This window comes from Neolamprologus multifasciatus, chromosome 19 (assembly GCF_963576455.1).
Source record: "Neolamprologus multifasciatus chromosome 19, fNeoMul1.2, whole genome shotgun sequence".
Lineage (NCBI taxonomy): Eukaryota > Metazoa > Chordata > Actinopteri > Cichliformes > Cichlidae > Neolamprologus > Neolamprologus multifasciatus.
The window spans coordinates 2,702,939-2,723,963 of NC_140457.1; the positions used below are offsets into that span (position 1 = coordinate 2,702,939).

Consider the following 21,025-nt stretch of genomic DNA (forward strand, 5'->3'; position numbering starts at 1 on the left):
CTTTTTATTTGGTTCTTTGTGTTCTCAGATGAAAGCTTGGCTCGGCCGGAGCATTAGGATATCTGTAATTAAGCAATGATGATTATCACCTCAAACGAGCCTCTCTTGAGCTGTAAATCCAGTCAATTGTTGGGATTGCAGCTGCGCCAAAAATCTGTGCTTCTAAGTTTAAGAATGCCAGATCTATAATGGAAAATTCTGAAAAGGGACATCCAAGGTCTTCTATCGAATGCAGCGTGATGTTGTTTTCCGCCAAACCAGAAATCAAGGCCTTGGATGGGCCTTTTTTATGTCAGGGATGGGGGTACTGTATCATTTCTGACAGTTGCTCCTTTTAAGATTAATGGGCTTATGAGAACCATGTGGCTTCTTCCAAAAGCCAAGCTCAGTGTCAGTCAATGTTACCAGCATGGTCATGTTGTCCTGACAAAAAGAGATCCCAGAGAGATTGAATATTGGTGTCACAACACTGGGCAATCAGAATCTGCCTTTTGAAGGGTGTAGGAACACACAGGCTGGTAGTTACCAGCTCTTATTTTATAATTGTCACAAAAACTAAAGTCATGAGTTTACTAATATGTGAATCTTAAGTGACACAGGTCTTCTTCCCTTCAAAATAGTTTATAGAGGTGCAGGGATCTCTCCTTGTACTTTATCAGTCCACTGACCTCACTGAACCACAGCCAGATGCTTATAAATACGTTCCCTTATTTCTACTCTTGCGTGGATGCCAGTTGGGCCGGGAAGCGGGTTTGTTTTGGGAGTTCTCAGTATTTTTCAGCCAGGGCATGCTTTCACGTTTCTAATAAGAGAACTGTGCTGACTTCCTGAAATGCATATGCATTCCTACTTGTGGTCGTCTGTCATGGTGGTGATCTGTTGAAAGCTACCAAACCCGAGTCCGGTGTCCGTATAATGAGGACTTGTTTGTCCCGGCACTTGAGGATTAATCAGTGGACGTCTCTCCTCCACGAATTGCGGTGCCGTGCTGCAGGAGTCGACATTCAGCAGAGAATGTGAAAACTGACTCCAGTCTGGGTAAGTGAGGAGTTAAGTCTGCGTCAAAGCATGTCAGAAACTCAACCCACATGATTGTTTGTTGGTCACATCTGAACACATTGCTTGTAGAAAATGCATTTGTAGCTTTTAGTATGCAGGGATCCCTTATGTCCCTTACTAATTTTCCATATTTTAAAGCTAATTATGTGACATTAACATGTTAATCTTGCTGAGTAAAAAAGAAGATCAGGCTTATGAGCGGAGATCACTTCAACCTAAAAGGACTGAGTGAACTTCGCTCACTCATGCTGGTGGTGAAATGTCTGACATGTTTGTACTGAGTAGGGACAGACAGGCCTGCAACCAAGCCTGGACTTGCTGGCCAAGAAAAAGCCCCTCATAGCTCCCCCATTTTCCTCAACATGCCCCTTCCTGAATGAATGTGCTGCCTAGCTTTGCCTATTTAGTCACTGCATGCACAATAATGAGCAAGCGTGCAAAAATCTGCACATAAGAGTGCACATAAACTATGATGCACGTGCAATTCTGTGTTTATAAAGCAGTAATGCAGTAAAAACGCTGTGTGATTTGTACATAACACACTACAATGACTATTTCAAACCTATATTTGATTGAAAATAGGTTTGGAAATATATTTTAAAATATGCACTCGTTTTTAATGTGTTACTAACAAACGTGTGTCATAAATAAATGCTTTTAAAAAGCCGTCTCACCACTCAGCACCATTTATTTTGCAAAAAGACCACCTGAGCCTGTCTGATGTAAAGCTGGGAAAGTTGTGCAGGAAGTTTTTAAGAAATCTCTGTAAGGTGCAAGGTTAAAAAGCACGCAGATCTGCTTTACACACAAACATAATCGTGTAGTGGAAAATATTATGGACATGGACACAAAATGTTTATCATTCAAAGTTGAAAAAGGAAAAATAACTTGAAATGTTGACAAACAATGGAGGCACATTTTCATCTTTTTACAGCCGAGGCCTTTTTGTTTTTTAGCTAAACTGTGTTCAGCATGTCTAAGCAAGAGGAACGTCCACCGACTGACATCAAACTGACATGCAACTGTCAACAAGAAAGCATTATGCTTACTTAAATAAAAATAAGAATCATTCTTCTCTGTTCTTATAAACTTACAAAGTGTAGCAAAAAACAAAATAAAAACAGAGAAATGATCCGATGAATTGGGAATGTTTCGTCATTATTGAGATGTGTTGAGCCCTGGTGCCCTGTGCCTTTCACCCAAAGACAGCTGGGATAAGCTTCAGCTCCCCTGCAACCCTGAATTTAAAATAATGGTTAAGAAAATGAATGGATGATGGAACTAAATGTGTTGGAAGAAAAAATATTGGTAAAAAGATTTTCTTTTATCCCAAAAAGTGCAATTTTTTAAAGTAATTATATAAGGCCACTGAGACAGATGAAAGGGTAAACAGTGTCGCTGAATTACTAATCATTTGTGGCAACAGCCACGAGCAAGATCACGATTTGTGTCAATATACCATCAAGATCAGCTGTAATAATGATGGTATGTGTGGCAGAGCCCACATGTGACGATGTTATTTGTTGGAACAACTTTGGAAAATGGAAAACCGCGATTGCTCAATGCAGTGTTGATGTAACCATATTTGAACTGTGTACACCCATATTCAGCTCATTATGGGCTTGGTCAGAGATCACATTGAGCTTCCTAGAAGACTCACGGTGTTACGAGATGTCAAGGAGAACTTCATCCAGTCTAATCAGAGGACGTTTAGCCTCCGCAGGAATTTGCTACATACGGAAATTATTGGTGCCATTATCGTGCAAACACTCTGGTAGTTTGATCCACTAAAGACAATTTATTCAAGATGATGAATTAAGTTTCATGCTGTTTTGTGTTATTTTAAACGGTTTTAGTTGTCACAGAACAATTGTCAGTGGATATTCTGAAAGAGTGGAAACTTGTTGATAAATCAAAGCCCCTCTGGTCTGATACATGATACAATTATCTAAACTGAGAGGTTTATGAGGAGATTTTAAAGTGAGCCCATATGCTGCAGACCACAACCTGCTGCCACATCTCCAAAACATTCAGCTCCATGCTCAAGTGCTTCCTCCCCTGAAACAAAAAAAGCTCCAGACCTCCCCTCCGAGATAGAGAAACAATTACAACATCAAACGAAAAGTGCACAGCACACCTCCCAGATGAGAGGGTTGAGTCTTTCCCTGGCAGTGCAAAGTGTTACTGGCTGAAAGCCCCCTTTACTTAAATAGATGTCAAGGATTTCCCCATGACGCAGTGCACGGGATACTTAGCCAGAGGCAAGAGGATAAAACAAAGCTTAGGCATTATTGTTCTTTGTCACTCTAATGACGAAGAACATACATAGTCTATTTTTTATGGATGAAATATGACTACACAAAATCCAGGCAATAATACTCCAGCTTTACTTTTGAGTTATTATATTTTTTCTTGTCATTTTACACTTTAGTCTCTATTGACTTACCCAGATTGCTTTAATCACAAACCTAACATGCTTACAACCGCCAACCCATCTCACCTTAATGGTGTAATATGTGGATGAATACATACATTTACTGGCTGCTGTATTAGCGACTCCTCTTAACCTGCCCATTAACACAAATTTTATTTAAGCAATCACATGGCAGCAGCTCGGTGTGTCGAGGCACGTAGACGTGGTCAGGATGACCTGCTGTTCAGAACGAAGCTGCTGAAAAGAAAAGTGATTTAAGTGACTTGGAACTTGGCGTAGTTACTGACCAACCCCAGAAGGGCTGGACTGACTGTTTGAAAAACTGCTGATCTACTGGGATTTTCCCCACAAAACCATCTCTATGGTACACAGGATAATCTGAGAAGAGAAATTTCCAGTGAGCAGGAATTCTCTGAGCAAAAAAGCCTGTTGATGCCAGACGTCAGAGGAGAAGGTACAGGTATCTTCGACTTAAATAACCACTCGTTATTGCCACGGTGTGCAGAAGAGCATCTCTGAAAACACGGGATGTCAAACCCTGAAGCAGGAGAAGGGTGCCGTCCCTGGCATATATCGCTAGAAAACAGAGGCTACAATTCACACAGTCTCTCCAAAATTGGACAACAGATGACTGGAAAAACATTGGCTGGTCTGATGAGTGGTTCAGACTGCTGCTGGTGGGGGTATTTTCATGGCCCACCACAGCTTACCTGACATTCTGACCATCCCTTTGTGATCACAGACCTTCTGATGGCTGCTTCCACATTATTATATGCACACGATTCCTTGGAATTATGTTGGAATTACTGTATCTCATATTTTTTTAATCAGTTATTCAAATGGGATTCATATTCCATTTATTGGGAACTGCTTTCTGTCGTGGAACGATACACATTTGCTGTTCTAGTGTTCCCCAAATTACCGTAACAGTGATTTATATAATGAAGAAACATGGTACAGCCCTGTGGCACAGAAGGATATATCAGGTGACACTACAGAGGGAGTACTGGCCCTGGTTTATCGTTCAATTATCATCTGCATAGATTCACTGATCAGTTTTTGTCTGTATTTAAAGATGCAACTCTATCATGCAAATCTATGAGCAGCACATCAGGCGTCTGTGCTTCAGCTCTACTGAAGAACTGTCCTGTGGTCTGATGACTGTGGACAGTGTGACCAACCAGCTTGTTTTCAGCACACAGTTCAAAAGCACGACTGCAGTAAACTGGAGCACGTGGCACATGTATACAAATTGTACAGAAGCAGCTTATGCTGCCATTCAAAGACATCTTTCACTCAAGATATTGCTTATTTGAGCAAAGCAATATAAAAATTACATGCATGCACTTTAGAGTCATGGCTTTTTAGCAAATGAGCGTGGGTGCTAAACCTGTGTGCCTGCAGTCCAGACTTGTCTCCTTGGTGAATACATTTTTGTGTATTATAAAAAAAGTACAGGAGGCCTGGAAGTGTTGCACAGCTGAAAAGGAGTGGAAAATATTTTGTTTTCAAAAATACATCAACTGGTCCCCAGAGTTTCTAAATGCTTACAAAGTGGTGATAATAAGGGATGATATAATTCTGTCAACCCCGCTTTTCACCCAATGACAGCCCGGACTGGCTCCAGCCCCCCGTGACTATGAACTCTAAAAGAAAAAAGACAACATATTTTTTTCCATTTCATTTATATTTTGATGTCTACATTTAGTGCATTTAAAACATGATAAAGTATGAACGACACTTGACCCAAGAGCAGAATCCAGAAAGGTGGCAGTTTGGAGGCAAGAGTTTGGCTCTCCAGGTTAAACTGATCACGTGCCAGTGAAGGGAAATGAAAGTATGAAAAGCTGGTAGGAGAAGACTATCCGGCGACGAGGGGAACGATGCGTGAGCAGACAGGCGAGTCAATCCTGGCAGAGTCGGTGCTGAAGAGCTGGATGAAGTCAGACAGACACAACAGACAGGAGAAAGAAGTGAACGTAAACCAGTGGAGATAAGGGGGTTACAAGGAATTCAGCAATAACAAGAAAAACTGGACTTGTGCTCATCAGTGAGCGTACGTGTCAGTATCACCATGCTGGTGAACTGAACAATGGAGACTTATAAACTGCAGGATCTTGACGAGTCTCAGGTGTGAGAATCTCAGGTGTGCAGGATAATTACACATGCCACGCACACACAAACACACAAAGTTTGTTAGTAAGTGCTTCAGTGACTCTCACTGAGCAGCTCACCAATAACTGCCACAAGATATTTCCATTATGGCTGAAAATGTCATTCCCATTCAAAGGTGCTAGCACCACCTCATCTGATTTTGTGGCACACCTACACACCACCTCCAGCTTTTGACTATCATAACACACAATACAGGAAAGATAAGTCCTTGTCTGGTATTTCTTTTGCAGTGTTGTGACCTGTGAGCCGTCTGAAAGTGATACCCGCTCTTCAGACACTGTTTGACTAAAGCAAGTGAGATGTTATTAGCACTCTGCTGTTAAAATGTTTGAGTTTAAGCTAAAAATGGATTTATCACTGTCTGCCTGTCTTCAAATGATTCATACCGAGCCATTCTCTGTCCTCTTTTGCTTTTTTCTGAACTGGAGCCAAGACAAGTGCAAGCAAGTTCTGGAGGACAGGTTTGATTGGCTACTGTTAATAGTTTTCTCTGCATACAGAGCTCCAGGCGGACACCAGGTTTTCGATGTGAATGGAGCACAAATCTGAGCATAAACCTTTTTAAAACTAAAGCAACATCATTTGTTACAAAGGGATGTTTTGCAAGCTTGTTAGCAGTTGCTTCTAAAAATGTGAATTTATTCTCAGTGATTAGATACACAGTGAAATAAGCACACCTTTAACCCTGACCTACAACTAATTGGATGGCTACGCAATGTTGGAGAACCAGCTGGTGTTAGAACTTCCCCCATAATTCTGATATGTAAAGACATTCATACCACATTTTACTTCATAGCACTCTGGGTCATATCAAGTTCCATGGAGAGAATGCAAATAACTGCGATAACATCGACAAGATGGTGCAAAGTGATGACACGTTTGCAGAATCAGCCTGTCTAACGAGGCCTGGGTCACAGGTGGCTGAGAAAGCGTAGTTGGGTCATTCATGTCATCATCTTTAAGCACCGACGAGAAAGACTCGGCTACACGTTTTTCTGGTGAAAAGGCTGCCGAATGCAGATGGTTCTGCTGGAGGGAGAGCTGCATCGTAACTGGTGCAAATCTCCATAACTGGAGCTAAAGAGCCACAAATATCCTGTCAATGATAGGTTCAAGCTGAGTGCAAATGTAAATTTCAAAGAGTTAATTTTCAATGAACTCCATATAAACTAAAAGTGAAAGTATTAACATCATGTCAGTTGGCCTTCCTGACCTTTTGACTAATAATGAGGCAAAGAGCCGTGAGCTGATAACTGGAGCAGCAAAATTATGACTGTCAGGATGAAAACATCTCCATTCTTCTCTCCATTTAGTCTGCAATGACATCAAACTGAAACACTGCAAACTATGATTTGATGCTTTTCATTTACAGTTTGTTAGATAAGTTTGTTTCCACGGTGAAAGACGTATTTGTTTCTAGAAAATATCACAGTCGCATTCATATTATCTCTTTTGTCAGATGCCAAATACCCATAGCAATATGCTTTAATTTTTCCAGAGCTTTCCTTCATCTTTGCATGACACACACTGATAGACGGTGAAGTATTAAGAAGGGCAGAGAGAGAGATGGGGGGGCCGAAGAGGGCGGAAAGAGAGCATGGCTGAGCTTTATTGCCAGAGCGACAGAACAGAGACCTTGGTGTGAACTCTCTTTTGGGGGGTTTACATATAAACACGTTCAACATGCAGGTGAAAATATGGGTCTGCAGGGGTAAATAAATAGTCTTGGTTTGGAGTTTGGGACATTTTGCAAACAATGGAATTTTTCAGGGTAAACTTGGACTTGGAAGCTCCTTAGAAATGAAACTACCTCTTACAATCTGTTCATTACATGGATAAAACACCTGATGAGAAGACTGGGGCCTCAAACATCTGCAAATTAAATTAAAAACTTTTTTCCTAAAAACTGATTTAAACTATAACCAAAAAAAGTGAAATCGTGAAGAAATCGTGAAGAATTCACCCAGGTGAGTTTTTTCTTCAGTGATCCAGTATATTTGTAAAGTTCAAAATTGCTCTACAACCCTTCTGTTGCAGATTTGAGTGCAACCTGGTACAAACACGCCACCACCTGGCCTAAACTGGAAGTTGCTCACTCGATTATTCACCTGCGAGACGCAACCTTGATCTCATGTTTTCATCTGAACTGTACGAGTGCGTCTTACTCAGAAAGGCTTTTCTGTGAAAGAAAGACATTGTGACCTCAATCACTTCAACCTCAGCCATGCACTGCCGCTCATATCTTCCATCGTTTCAGTTTATCATCCAGTAGATGGCAGCATAGGCTCATAAAAAAGTATATTTCGGGTTCTTGTCCTGTGAAAGCAAGATTTCCTCAGTGTATATTCTCATTTTTACTTTTTCTGACTTTAAATTTTTGCATCTCATTCTGTAATCTGTTTGTGCAGCTCTTTGTCTCTGTCTTGGTATAAAAACTGCATTAAAATGTCTTCAAAATAAAAGCAGAACATGTAGAGGGGATCTAAATTGAAGAGATTGCCAGATGGTGGCAGTCTTTACCCATTTTCCGACCAGGTTTTTTTTTTTATCGCCTTCTCTTTATGTATGCAGAGTGAAGAACACAGAATAACTCAAATTAAAACTCAACTGTAGTTTTGTAGTTTAGTTTCACTTAAAAAAAAATATGACAGATATATTCCTGAGAATGATGCGCGTCTCAGCTGTGCCACATAGGTACAGTCCATAGCTAAATAAGTGCAGGCATATTTGTATCATTAGAAAACGGTAATGGCATGTTACAGATCCTGCTGTTTAATTTCAAAGTCTTTTAGATTGCACAAAATTTTTGGTAGCTGATATAATTCGGTGCAGCCGCAAAAGGAGTTCACGTTGCCAAGGACTTCTCAGGATTAGAATAAGATACAAGTGATGACAAATTTGACCCCGCGTTGTCATTGTTAATCACTGAATCTCCTTTCATGAAAGCATCTCAGCTGCGGGACAAAAGGATACAGAGACCACACATTTAGTTCGGAGAATGTAATATCTCCAAATGTCTCAGCAGAACCGCAGCGAGAAGTTGAAAAGACACCTGTGATTGATGTGACACTGTATGAAAAAAATATTGACAGCTAAGCCCACATTCCTCATCGGGTTCGGCGGTGTCAGCTTCCTTTTCTCGCCATCCTTCATCTGCTCAACCCTCGTCCCCTCCACGATGAAAGTCGAACAAATCTGCTGACATTGATCCTGTCTCCTCGGCTGGCCTAATTTCATTTCAGCCTGAGAGAGACGGCTATCTCCAAAGATCTTGACAGACAATTGTATTTACTATTTTCTTTTCACAAGCCAATAAAGGGGGAGCAGTTATTGCATCAGATTATATGAAAAACCGTTTAATGATTCCAATTTATAACTCTAGACTGAATAATGATACAGTTAAGAGCTGACAGGCCATGATAAATGAAGGCTCATATAAAACATATTTAGTGTGAAGAATGGCTGGAGATGAATTGCGCAGTGATACAAACTCATGATAAAGAACAGTAAGAGCCACTAGAAGACTTAATAATGTGCTATTCATTTTGAAGTGATTTTGCTGGTTAATAAAATAGCACAAATTAAAAATATATTTATTGTGGAAAGATGTCTGGGAATATTGCCCCCATGTCTCCATACACATCTACCCGCACCCATTCTAATCGGCGCCTATCTCTTTAGACTGAACCCATCAAGTCCTCTGCGTCTCTTTGCATCACCGCTGACTCTCGGTGCACTTCACTGTCACCGAGTTGCTTGATTTAGTGCACGCAGGCTATATGATTTCTTCCCCAGTATATATTATCAGCTTGTTCCAGGAGCGACTAGCGGCATCGTTCACGCCACTGTTTGGACTAGACTGTTAAAATTTAAACCCCTAAGACTGACAGATAGACCAAAGCTAAATTATCAGTGGGGCTTGTTGCACAACAAGTAAACGATTCTGCAAATGGATACGTTTGCGGTGTCAGACACATCCGTTAATATGCGACATCCTTGAATTGCAGAAGCAAAAATATACATTCATCATTCACAGGAAAGGACTAACATGCATTCACGGTCGCTGAATGTTGTGAAAAACCATGGTCAAGTGGTGAACCCTTTAAAATCATGGTCAAGGACCAGAGTCTATAGACACTGGTGGTGGGCCAGTGAATTTGTAATATCTTTTCACACAGAGATAGACATTGAACCAGATACAATGTCCACCCCTCTTCCTGTGCATCAAGATCCTATGCTGGTGTCAAAGGTGCTTTGATAGAAAAGGCTCTAAAAGTGCCTTTGTGTTCAAGCTATGGAGAGCAGAATTACACTCGTTTTTTTTGTATTATTATTTTGTGAAGTACAGCAAATGTGATGTATCAATGGGCCTTGATAGAAAAGCAACCACTTTAAAAAATGGAAGAGGAAACAGTGACTCTCCATCTTCAGGTGGCTGTCCAGACATACATACGCTGTCCTCGTTGTTGCAGGGTAATTTATGGACAGCAAGGATGAAAACATGACTTCTGTACAGAGTTGATGATCACATGTAAATGAGACTAAGGTGTACACACTATTTGTTGAACATGAAACGACAAAATAAGTCAATTATCCTGGGATGGTGCTGACATTGAACACCTGAGACAGATGCAGCAGACCCTGGTCGAGTCTGCTGCACTCCATCAAAGGATGGTGATGATACGGGCCGCACACATCAAATGTTACATGAAGTCATATTTAAGATGGTATTGGGTTTGGTGTGCTGTATACTGTACAAATCTGATTAATTTCGTTGTTTCTTTGTAGCGTTAACGATTAGCCGGGATGTTGTGTTTAGACTTTGCTGCAATAAAATCAAATTTTCAGAGAAATTCGATGCGATGAGATCTCTGGAAATCCCGTCCAGAGACTAACAGAGTAACACCAGACTTCCCTGCTCATTCAATCACTTTGTTTTTTGATGAAGTCTTGATAATCATTGACTGCAAAGCCTATGAAAAAAAAAATCCCGATGACTTTGGTGACCCTGTGATTTGCCCAAGTGTTACCAGAAGGTGAACATTTTCAGCTTTTCTATGAAATATTTCAACAGATGCAGCACTGGCAGGCTTCAGTTTATTAATTCTGTCCAAAACCTTCAAAAGCGGTGACATTCTCAACAGACAGAGTTAAACTTGTCTGTGAATATTAGCAGTCTAACAAGGTAAATTGCTCTCATGTAAAAACACTACTTAGCATGTTTATTTTTCACTACCGGAGCAGTTTAATATAAAAATCTGTGTGAAAAAAGCAGCTTGAAAACTAAGACTTACATACAATAATATATTATTGTACCTTGCTGGAGCATTTTAGTACCACAACCATTCTATGCAAAGTTTCCGATTTTTAGTTTTCTAGGATTTTTTTCTACGTGGTGTGATGGTTTACTGTGCAGATGTGTGCAGATGTGTAATGTGGACTTTTACCAAAATGTTAGCTTAATCCTCTCTCTTGTTAGGTAAAATTTTGGAACTCTTTAAGCACTTGGAAGCACATACATATGATTAAGGTTAGAATGAATCTAACTGTAGTTGGTTGTATCCAGCCCATAGCTCATAAAAATGAGAGACAGAGTCCGGCTGAGCTCTTTGACCTCTCAGAGCCATCTTAGCAACTCCCTGAGTCCTCATCGCTCCGGACACCCACACTCTCCTTTTTCGCCACCTCTTTTAGGCCTCCCACCCAGACCCTCACTACTTGGAGAAGACCCCAGGCCAAGGAGCTCCTGAAAGGGCTCTGAACTGGCCTTTGTCTGGACCTACTGCAGTGTCCCTTTATTTACACAGTCTTTAAAGCTATATGTTCTCTTGTCTCTTAATTGCATTGGCCTTTGCTGCCCCTTGGTCAGTCAATACCATCTCTCCGATGACATCAGCAGTTCTATTCAGCGAGGCATTTCCAGGTGATGTGGTGTTTTGTGGGAGAGCTGGTGGGAATGAGTTGTGCAAATTTGGACCTGCAGCTTTTTGTCGTCGTTAACCTTTTTCATGGTTAGATTTTATACTGCGTTGGTGCGGTACATGTTTGTAAACCTTCAACATACATAGCGATCTATCCATGTCCTTGCATTTGTTAATGAACATCACAAAAGCAGTTGATGAGAAAAGGGTGTTTTCTTCAGCTGCATGCCAGCTGGCCTTACATATAGACTCCAGCAATCCAGGGTCCATAGGTGAGCTCACTGCACATTATAAACCTCGCAGCAATCAGTGCCAACCAAACAATTTTGCTGACCCTTAACTCGGGAGGAGAGCAGGAGAGAGAAGAAATTGACATGCCTTTACCACTCCTGAGTGTGTGTGTGACCAAGCACATTAATCATAAGAGGTCTAACCCTCTCCTGTGTCCAATTCAGCGATGATTCTCTAGTGCAGCACCATGGAAATGTTTAGACAGAGCCGGACATAATTATCTTTTTGTGTACTTTAATAAGGAGACATCCGAGTGCTCGGATGATAGGGGCACACGCGCCACAAAACTACCGTACAGTGATATTATCCCCTTCATTCGGTGTAATTAAAACATAAATAATTAAATGCCACTAACTAACATAACTGGTATGCAAATTTGGTGATTTAGTGAGTTGAAGAACACAGGGATTTTTTTTTTGCCAAATGGGGACCATTTAAAGTTGACCTTTGGAAATGTTATTTTGAATGCAATGTGATGGTGCTGTTTAATTTGAAGAGGTACTTATCTCAAAGTCAACATCTTACTTCTGTTTTCCTGACGCACACTCAGTCACCATATATTAGGCAGTAGCCTGGCAACCACAAGAGTAGAGCTGTACCAAATGGATATGTTTGCAATATGACAGGCCCGGTGTGCTCCTTACCGCTGACCCTGCCTGCCATTTTGTTTCTGTCCTGCGAAGGTGTCAGTGATAAACGTTACCTTGTCTCAGCAGGTGTGCCTGGATGGAGGACCCTGCCGCACGGAGGGGGTCACCAACCCCGCAGTGTTTCCCCCATTTATTTGAATAATGGCCCATTAGGACGGCTGGATATCCGATGTTAAAGTAGCTGTATGTGTCTCCCAGATAAAAGACATAATTACCTGAGAGAGGGAGGATGTGTTGTGCAGTGCACACTTTTCCTCAGCTGGGCTTCAGAGTTCAGAGTTAACACACACTCCTGCCATTAGGTGGCGACGGAGAGGGACAGCAAGCAGGGAGACACAGCGAGAGAGAGAGAGGGGGGACTGGGGGGGGTTGTGGGTGTGAAGGCCCAGGTCATGGCTCACACATATATTACTACAACCTGAGTATAAAGAAAAACTGTTAGTGGAAAGCCAAACTGAGTCACAAAGTATGTTTCTGAAAAGGAAACCTTGACACTTTAAACTCTACAGCGCATTGTTTTTCCAGCGAGACCACCATATTTTATCCTTTGTGAATCAGGATGCACTTATTTATGTTTTAATACAAATTCATTCAAATTGGTAACAGCAAATTAATCCAGTTTTCAGAACGAAGGTCTCCAGAACTACAGTTTGCATCTTTTAATCTCTTTTAAGGCAATTACTGTTCTCGTTGAATTGTATAGTATCATGATGAACACAGAGTGGGCAATTTGCAAACCTTTGGCTTGCTGAGAGACACAGTTGTCCTTTTTGGGTGGCATTGTGGCTCCTTTTACCTTTCATATTTCTAGTTCAAGAGAGACTTACCATTACTGTCAATGAAAATGTGGGTACAACATTTGGAGTGGTATTTATATAAGCCCAAAAGATTGCCAATTAATGATGAGTTCTTTATCATTTATTTGCCCTTGGGTTTTTATTCCTCAATTGCTATCACCTTATAAAAGCATCCTTTTAGCACAAAGAATAGAAGCCCATTTTCATGACCTCCTCTAATGCATTTCCCTCCGTCTTCACTGCCTCGAAAAAAGTTTCCACCTCTTCACAAAACATGTTAATTGCCATCGTGAGCCCAGTATAAAGAAAATATCTACACGTTAATTATCCAAATATGTTGGCAACCCATCTGCAGGAAGCCATTGAAAATACTAAATTGTGTTTTCTCCTTTTCAGCTTTTATTTTGGACACATTGTTAATCAAAAGGCTTCAGAAATGTGCAGATGGGCAATCCTTGTGTCTGCAAGGAGCAGCCTGGTTCAAGGTGAGTGTTTCATGCCCCCGAGCCCTTCTGTTACTCTCCATTGTGTTGTTTAGGTTACATATCCTGATGGGCTCAAATAGAGAGTTTCTCACACGCATCCAGTCGCACTCACACACAGAAGAAACTCTCACAACCATTAAGATATATCCGCATGCACACATGCAACCGTGAGCACACCTACTCATGGCAAGGCATTAGCTTTGGGTCATTATTTGTGCGATTGTCTGTTTAAGTAAGATTTCAGTAAACAGAATTTTTTTTCTATCGGTGGAAAAATGGACCTCAGAAAATGTAACCTCAGACCTCCAAAAGCTGTAGAATCTTTTATACAACATTGAAACCTTAACCTTTTGCATTTATGGGCCAAACTGGTTGAGAAACCCTTTAAAGTTGTTAAAAACATTTTAAAGCGCCACAAAGAAATATAATCTGCAGTAAAGTGAGTGTGAATGACAGTTTATCCTATAGAAATGGATTATCATCAGGCACTATTTGAGCTTACATTGAGTTAAATGTTCAAAGTGACCTGGATGCAGTTTTGGAGAGACTCGGCTTATGTTTGTGGTTGTGTAAATATTAATATAAGTTTGGATAAAAAGTAAATTTCTGCTTTTAAGGGTTGTTATATCGTGTTTTCACTTTATATGTAAGCTCTTAAATTCCTCTTGGGCTCCTAAAAAGTTCTAGTATTGTTTTCAGTGTCACCCCCTCAGGTTATAGACGCATCACAAGCTCACGATGTTGCTGTTTTAGGCTCCGTTGACTGTCGCACACATAAAGTTGGATACATTTCAGCATGTAACGCAGCTCTCTGTCGAGTTGACCCAACATTTATGGATATAGCATCCCAGTATTATAGTAATGAGGATTGTTTTAATTGATCTAGCTGCATTCTGCATATTCAGTTAGTATGTGATATAAACTTTGCTCAGCGTACTCTGAACATCCATTTTCATCCATATGTGGACAGTAATGCATGTGAACCATTGTCATTTAACATGAAGTTTACTTTCTGATCCTTACTGGTGATGAAATGTATCTACAGTGGAAGGAAAACGAAAACTATGGGTAACAACTGATCTGCTTTGGATGAATTATATTCATAAATATTCAATTAAAGGCGAAAAATTAGAGGGGAAATTCTTATTATCATTATTATTATTAGTTTACAGTGTAATTCTGTGCTACTTTCAGCTGCTGCCTCACTCACAGGCGTTCAGCTCCACATTTTTACATGGATTTCTACTCCTGGGATCAAACTGGGGATCTTTTGCTTCGATCTCTGCCTGGCTCCTTGTTGCTGGAAGGACAACAACACACACTTTACAACCATCCGTCTGGTTTTTAGGCAATATACAACTTTGAATAATAAAAAAGCAAAGCTACTGAGAAAGATTTAGCTGGTGTTCAAAAGGATTTTTTAAAAAATTGCACTACTTGACCTTACTAGATTCCTCATAAAACATTTAAAATGTATGTTCCATTAAGCCATTACTTTCGTGCATGTTTTTCTCCATTTCCTTTGATGGCTGCTTGTCGTTTCCTTTGTGCAGCATTGTGATATTTCACCACATTCACTACTAGTCAGTATTCTATTGTATTAAGTGGAATTTCAAAGTTTTACTACGTTAATTTGTCCATAGTTTCGTCTACTTGAAGGGTAAACTTTTCAGAAGGATGTTTGTTAGAAGGATTTTACATGAGCATATATTTTTCAGCAAGATACATTTGTAAAAGAAGTGTCCTTGAGACATCCCTCCTCTAATTCATCATGTTTTGTCCATGCTGTACTATTCAGATATGAGTTATATTCTACCTTCCCCACCGTGGACCTACTGTTGAAGCTAACAGTCAATATCCTTGCACTGCTTTTGAATCTTTGCTCCAGACCTGTTCTGTTCAGCAGGAGTGAAGGCAAGGACGAGTGCACCCAGCTCCAGTGATCTGTCCTTGGCTCGTGCTGCGTTTATTGTTTCACAAAATAAAGGAAGTCTTGTAAGACTAAAGCAGAGTTACTTCTGCTTTCTGCATGTGTTAAGTTCTCTCTTGATGAATACACTGTGGAATCAATGCCCCGTTGTGGGTTAACACTTTGCAGCGCTACCCTTCAGGTGTAGGTTTAATTTACCGGATGATTTGGTTCACCGCCGACTTTAAAGAGAAAACGTTTTATTGTTAAGGTGGTCCTACCTGTGAGGTGTTGCTCCTTATACCTGGTCAGGTGCCTTTCTTGTCTATCACATCCATGCGATACTCAGGCTGCTTTTGTCTTCAACAGCCACACGGCCACATATCTGCACAGCACTTACTTTCCAATTTGCTGAAAGTATGTGCAGGCTCACAACCACTTTCTTTATTTACGTCCTCACTTTCACTTCGGCGGCTATCATAAACATTTGTCGTCTTTCCTCGTAATACCTGACTGAGCCGATATGCGCTCGAGCGAAAATAATTTTGATTGCCTCCGTTCTTGATTATTATTTGAAGCTTACACCTTTTCAGGCAACTGACCTAGACTGTGACTTTTGTTTTGTACTCACATGCCACAAGGGCTGAAATGCTTAAATAATGTGTCAGGTAAGTATTGTATTATTGGCCCTTAGCCTCAGCAGCAGGGTTTACAAACAGCTATATGGCTCTCCAAGGCCAAGCACTGGCCTTGCACTAGAGGCTTAGCACTGAAATGGAGGCATTCAAGCTTAAAGTTATTCATGTCAAGTAAGGCCCACAAAACCCTTCCATACAACCCATAAATCTGATATTTTGATGGAAATACCAGACATTTCATGAGTGCTCTAAAGGAGCTTTTTCACTCAGTTAACACTTTGACACAGCTCACCACTTTCACACTATTTGTTCCACGGCTTCTCTTCCTCTCCAGTAGGTAACACAGCAGGGCAAAAACGTTAAGACTGAACGCCCTGCACTCCACAGCTCCTCAAATTCACAATGCACTGTTGTCATTTAAGGAACGGTAATATTCATCAGTGTGTAGAACTGGGCACTTTGTTGGAAAACAACTCATCCCTCTACTTTGCTTCACATCTCTTAAAGGGGCTATAAACTCCTATTCATTCGCCTTAACACTGAGGACTTGGCGATCTAATGCTAAACCTCTCCAAGTGCATGTGTTTGTGAAGAAAATGTTCTAAGCCTTTCAAATTGATAGCGCTGGCTATCATCATGTATGAGTTCCAGCCATCCAAGTGAGCCCTCAGCTTTAATTAAACTTTTTTCAAAGTGTATCTTCCATGAAATCAACCTAGTCTCTCTGGCATCCGTGTGTCGAGAAGCTCTCCCTCTTTTTCGCTCGAGTGGTCGATACATTAAAACTTGAACTGATTGATTTCAGAATGCTTGTGCCATCAGTGTCCTTACGCTGCCATTAACTACATCTGAAGTATCTTAGTCATCAAGCTTTAGGCCAGGGATTGATAATAGCTTGACCGCCGGGGCCTATCTTACCCATCCTTTTTCAGGAGGTCTTGTATTTAGCACCCAGAGCACTTGTGGCAAAACTCAAACAGCACAAGGGTATTCACAGAGCAGCTGAGTGGAAAGCTTTTTCTCATTCGTCTGAACCTCATGAATATATTCCAACTCTAACCAACTACTTTGCCTTAATGTGGAATTTCATCAAGGTATGAGGCCAATTTATTTATTTGTATTCTCAGCTTCTTAGTGATACTCTTGAACACGGTGATGACAGGCAGGATAATCTCAGTCTTTCATCAGCAAAGTGGCCCTGCACAAAACCCATCGGTAATGTATTCGCTATTGATTGATGGTCGCTCCTGCACTACTAGGCAACACCATTATTATCATGCATAGATTCCAGACTGCCCACAATAAAATCATTGTCTTGATTTAAGTCATCCACCCCTGAGGTGTCATAATAGCACGACTGGTATTTGCCTTGTATTGCTTTCTTCCTCGACAATTGCCGGGATTCCCTGTTATCATCTTTACACCAGCCTAATACTCTTGCAACCTTTCATGCAGGAGACAAAGCTGTGTTTACACAAAAATGCTGCCGGTGTGTACGTGCAACAGGTGCAAAGATGGGCTAAAGATAACAGACATTTGATTGCATTTTATTTTTTTGTAAAAGCAGATTTTGAATTTAAGTGAATAATTTAGCATTTTGGGGACCAAACTGTTGTTTTTTTTTTTGTTTTTGTTTTTGACTTTGTGCTATATTTGAAACTTATAAGCTTTTATTTATTCGACTCATGTTGTCAAACTCTGATTTGTGATTTTATTCAAAAACTAAAAGTCGTAAAAGTTTCCACAATTATAACAAACAGTTAAAAAAAAAAACATTTGTTGGTTTTCTAATTGTTGATGCCATCAAAAGATTCTGTTATTATCATTATTATTATTATTATCTGCTGGGTTGTACTATGCTGCTATTCTCCTGAACATGGTACGTGTGACATTTTCTCTGTTCTCGCCCGTTTTCAGTGTCGACACGCGTGGCTCTATGTTGCAAACATTATATGCTCGTAGTGCGCCTCCTGGGAGCTGCCCGGGTCTCGAATCATTGTGAATCACTGTGACCTTGGTTATCAATCATTGTATCAGGGTATCTAATGTAAACGCAACCGTGGTGTGGATAACATGCCACATCTGCTCTCTGGACTGTGCTGCTTCTTGGTTACCAAGCGATTTATTAGAGCGCACTGTGTGAGGGATAATAGGTCAAGGTATAAAGATCAACTAGCAACGCTTCCATAGGCATACAATTATCTCTTAAACAGGCTGCTGTAATATTGTTATTCACCAACAGATAGTTTTGTGTCCCCAAAGCATTTCAAAGACGGAAAACTAGTTGTGTAGCTTAAAAGCGACCTCCAAGGGGAGTCGTGTTTGCGCTCAAGACCAATTTATTGCCGATGAACATATGGCCAATATTTTGTCTCACGTCATAGCAAGGGGAAAACAAACATCATGCAATGTTAGCGAGTCAGCAAGAGCAGAGCCACTTGGCCAGCTATGCAAACGCTCTTGGACAATATGAGAAGAGGAGCACTTGCTTTCTGGGTATATAAACCACATCAGGCTTATCTCTGCACGCACTCCTGACTCCCATTTGGAGATATTTCATTAACTCTGCGCGCTGTCTTAACGCTGGCAACACATTCAGCCCCCCTCCAGTCTAGGTAAGCGCACTGGATGCTCCAGGCAGTTTATACAGTATTTTCTCTTGTTACAGCTTAATAGACGCTGCTTATTTTCTGTTACTGCTGATTCATGCACGTAAGCGCGCACTTTGGTCTTTAAATTAATAAAACGCGGATCTTAATGTGTTTTAAATACAAAAATGATGCAGCCAGGCCTGTGTGTTTCAGCCTACAGTAGCTGGTGATCATTACGCGTTCACGTGGGCAGACTGTGCTCTTTTTAGCATTATCATTGCGTGACACTTAGAGAAAGAGGCCTTCACCTTCACACTCAATTGCTCAATCGGGAGAATTGAGGTGTCATTTGGAGATGAGTAAGAGTAAAATTAAAGAAAATATTTTAATACGACAGATGTTCTTGTCCAAGAGTCAACAAAAGGCGCTCATATTGACCCCAATGATGCAAAAACTAAAATAAATTAAAATAAAAAAGCTTCCACAAATGATGCGCTCACAAAGTTACACCAAAGCCGAGCCAAAATCTGTGCGAAGATAACATCTCTGTGCTTTACCTGTCAGAAATCCTGCGTTTGGTCCTCGTATGATCAAATGTTTCTTTTCTGTGCACCTCTGAGCAACGATGCTGGCAATCATAAGTTGCCTAATTGTAAGCACCCCCTGTTGTTTCTTAATTTTGCCGGTAGAGACCGCTAGAGCTCTACAGATGTCAACAGCTGTTAATGTTATTACTGCTCTCGCACACTAGCTGCTTAACAAGGAGGACAAGTTGTCTGTACTTGTGCCATCAACAGCGGGCCAGATCAAGTTTTCGTGGAGAGGATGATTTATTTATTTATTTTATTTTTATTTATTTATTTGTTTGTTTATTTGACAATAATATCGTTCGAGGCTTTACAAATTGTCACTTTGGATTTATGTGAAGAAGCCTTGGAGATTTCTAACTATTCTCCCTCCTCCCTGCCGGTGTCAGAGCGATGTTGAAATGGGAAGTGATTAAAAAATAATAAACCCCCTTTTAGCAATTTGTCTTACATAGAAAAAGATTAAGGCGAATGGGAAAGCGTGGCATGAAATTCACCGTTACAAATAAACTGGTGGTTTAACAAATGAAGGCATCTCCTCGGGGCATGGGCGCCTCGCTATAATCTCGCCATGACATGTTTAATCATTAGAGAAAAGGAGACGAATAAAGACTTTGTGCCCGGGGCGGGGGGAAGGTGGAAGGATTTCTGTTTCTGTTTTCTTTTCTTTTTTCTTCTTCTTTTTTTTTAAGAAAAAAAAGGGAAAAAATCGGGCTTCAGAATGATTTCTGCCCTCGAGCCAAGTCTCCTCGGGCCACGGCTTAGCCCCCATAAATAAACCGGACCCGGCTACCTGAATATTATATATAGCCTTTTAATCATAGAGGGAGGAAATCGGTCTTGTCACTCTGTACATTTATCATAGGCACCCTGAGGCAGGCGGGGTTACCTTTATCAAAGACTACCTCACTGCCTGAGGCATCCGAACACGCTGAAATTCAGCGATTAAAGGAAAGAAATGATCAACATTATTATGGATTCTCCTGCGGCATTCTTATTTGTGCATTCAATCGAAAGATTTATTTAATCAAGAATATAAAAAGCCCTTTCTTTACTTATTTGGGAACAATCGTGGGCATGAATTTTTAGGAGGGAATTATAATTAATCAGACGGGGCCCGTTTTTTGGGGTTCATCCGAAAAATTAATTGTTTTTGGATGAATCCATTCTGTCATACTTTTGATTGCAAAGCTGGGATCAGAAAAAAATGTAATGAGCTTTAATAATTAGGCAGCCAGCTCTGTAGCATATAATATTAAAATGGAAGAACTGGCAAAACTGGTGATAGCATAATTACAGCATCGGTGATCACAGAGAGAAAAAAAGGTTAGTGTTGTGCACGCACTATACGCACAAAAGTCAAATGAACATCTCAGTCAGAATAGTGTATCGTTCTGGTGTCAGATCTAAAGATTTAATGTCAACCGGACTCAAATAAGCAGGTGATAGGAAGGAGCAGCACTGCGCCCTGCATTGTCCTTTAAATCC

The 21,025-nt window shown here is 40.6% G+C and overlaps 1 protein-coding gene across 3 annotated transcripts in view; it reads left to right on the plus strand.

Annotated features, from left to right (window-relative positions):
- The window catches only part of nkx2.2a (NK2 homeobox 2a), a 102,895-nt gene that overhangs the window by 69,802 nt on the left and 12,068 nt on the right, over positions 1-21,025 (plus strand). For 2 of the 3 annotated variants that reach the window (XM_085143316.1, XM_085143319.1), the window contains exon 2: positions 13,724-13,812. In XM_085143316.1, coding sequence (XP_084999442.1) covers positions 13,772-13,812 — 41 coding nt within the window. In that variant the 5' untranslated portion in view covers positions 13,724-13,771. Of the gene's footprint in view, positions 1-12,533; positions 13,813-21,025 lie in introns of those variants that run through there. The other variant, XM_085143318.1, reaches the window with a different exon arrangement.